The sequence below is a fragment of the Austrofundulus limnaeus genome, unplaced genomic scaffold (assembly GCF_001266775.1).
Source record: "Austrofundulus limnaeus strain Quisiro unplaced genomic scaffold, Austrofundulus_limnaeus-1.0 Scaffold728, whole genome shotgun sequence".
Taxonomy (NCBI): domain Eukaryota; kingdom Metazoa; phylum Chordata; class Actinopteri; order Cyprinodontiformes; family Rivulidae; genus Austrofundulus; species Austrofundulus limnaeus.
Genome location: NW_013953130.1, coordinates 51,643 through 53,781, shown reverse-complemented (window position 1 = coordinate 53,781; position 2,139 = coordinate 51,643). Strand labels below are relative to the sequence as shown.

The 2,139-nt window shown below is 38.1% G+C and overlaps 1 protein-coding gene across 2 annotated transcripts in view; it reads right to left on the bottom strand.

Moving 5' to 3' along the window:
• The window catches only part of hivep2b (HIVEP zinc finger 2b), a gene marked incomplete at its 3' end in the record, with an annotated part of 49,169 nt that overhangs the window by 5,162 nt on the left and 41,868 nt on the right, over positions 1 to 2,139 (bottom strand). For both annotated transcript variants that reach the window (XM_014028219.1, XM_014028218.1), the window contains 2 exon segments: positions 660 to 835; positions 912 to 1,069. In XM_014028219.1, the coding sequence (XP_013883673.1) occupies positions 660 to 835; positions 912 to 1,069 (334 nt within the window).

Genomic DNA, 2,139 nt, shown 5'->3' with positions numbered 1-2,139 from the left:
GTTTCCATTGCAGTTTTGTGAAAAACATCAATTTCGATACGGCCGAAAAACCACCTCATCGTAGCGCAAAAACATTTTGTCGAAAAACGTATTTTTCTTTCAAAATTGATGTGTTTCCATTGAGCAAATTTATTTTTGAAATTCTAATTTGCGCATTTTCATGGTCAATGGAAATGCAGCTAGTGATGGAAATTAAAGTTCTATTCTATTCTACTCTATTCTTTTGCTAATTTTAGCAACTGTTTTTTTATTTCACCTGTTTTTCTTATTTTAATTTGGACATTTGTTTAGATAATAATAGCTAATAAAAGCTTTACTATCTGTTTTGTCAAAAAAAGAAAGAGAATAAGTTACGTCATTAACTCAACACAAATGTCACTTGATCTGTGAAATTTACAAACACGTCACAGATGTGCTGGGACGTCTCTCAGCTAAGCTGTGGTGCCATCTTGAACTGGTTTGACTCTAAAACATAATGAGCTGCTGGTGTACAGTCAGTGGATCAGGTAGATGGATATAGAGGTGTCTATTCAGGGGGATATCAGTAAACCTTTAAATCCTGACCTGGCCCCCCACCTCACCCCTCTAGCTGTGCCCCTGCTAATACTCTCTGCATCCTCCCTGCAGATCCTTTGATTAGACTTTTTATATTCACCCACCTTTAGTTTTGAAAGCAAAGTTGCACACCCTGCAGATGTACGGTCGCACATCTGTGTGGGTTCGGATGTGTTTTTTCAGCATGCTTGGTTTCTTGCAGCGGATTCCACACTCCTCACAAATGTATTTGCCCCGGCCTCGGCCCCGGACGTACACGTAGTCTTCATTGGACTTGTACCTAGAAAAAGTCAAATATGACATTAACATTTGTAGTTTTTCAGTGATTACAAAGAGATAAACTGTGCTTGACTGACCCTCCCTCAAAGATTTTAACCCTTGTTGGCACTGTTTGGTTGGTGGAGGCCTCCCTTTCTTTCCACTCCTCCTTTGCAGTTTTGGCTCTGCAGCTGATGTCTTTCACCTTCTTCCCGTAGGCCACGTCCACCTCCTTGGGCTCCGATTTCCTCTGCAGCTGAATCAAATGAACACGCGCTGTGTTAACACCCATTTTAAGTGGACACCGTATCGACAGTGTAAGCTGATGCATCCAATATTATGTCACACGTGGTTTTACACAGCACAGTTAGAAAACATGAATAATGCTGCTGCTGCAGGACACAAAGAGCTGTGTAGCAGAACACAGATCTTTTTATGCATACTTGGACTTAAAAATACATCTGTAAAAAATATTCAGATCTATTTTTACCCTGTTTTACATGATGCAAAGCAAATGCTGAATCAAAGGTAATCAGCAGGAAGGAAAACGGTCTTTTCAGAACTGTCTGCTTATTGATTGAAGGGTGCAGTTTGTCAATTTGAAAGGTTTAAGGCTGCAAAATGTTCAGCCATCAAAATGAAAAACTTGGCAGCACAAGTAAAGGTTCTTTGAAGGAATGCATATCGCCCACCACTTAATTCAGAGGTTTCAGACTGAGATGCTGAAAATGAAAGGAGTCGGATCTATTTTGGTTCAGTTTTTAAAACCATGTGTAGTCTCATGCAGTCAGTTGTAGTTGAGTTTCATTCAGATCTCATGAGTTGTTTCTGAGATATTTTGTTATCAAACAGGGTGGACTCAACAGTTAATGCTGAAGTTTTAAGCAAAGTATGTGTTGTATGAAAATGAAGTGTATATAAATGCTCATACTTATATTTTACATCCTTTATATATAAGTATATACAAACAGTCTGCAGCTGTGTTAATTGACATTTTCCTTTGAGCTTAAAAAATGTTATTGATTTTATTTTTACCTTTATTATTACCAAAATTGTGGACAAAATAAAATAAGTAATGGTCTTTTTTGTCAAAATGTCCTCTAATTTCATCTGTGGGGGTCTGTGGGGGTGGGTGCACGCGTCCTAAAGTTAATTGGAGAGTTTACTTTTGTTTATTTGGCGGCTGGCCTGGCGCTGGCTGCAAGGTAAACCTAACTAAAACTGAAACAAATGAAACTACCGTATTTTTTCATGTATAAGATCTCATGTATAATACGATCTCACGTATAATACAATCTCATGTATAATACGACCTCATGTATAATA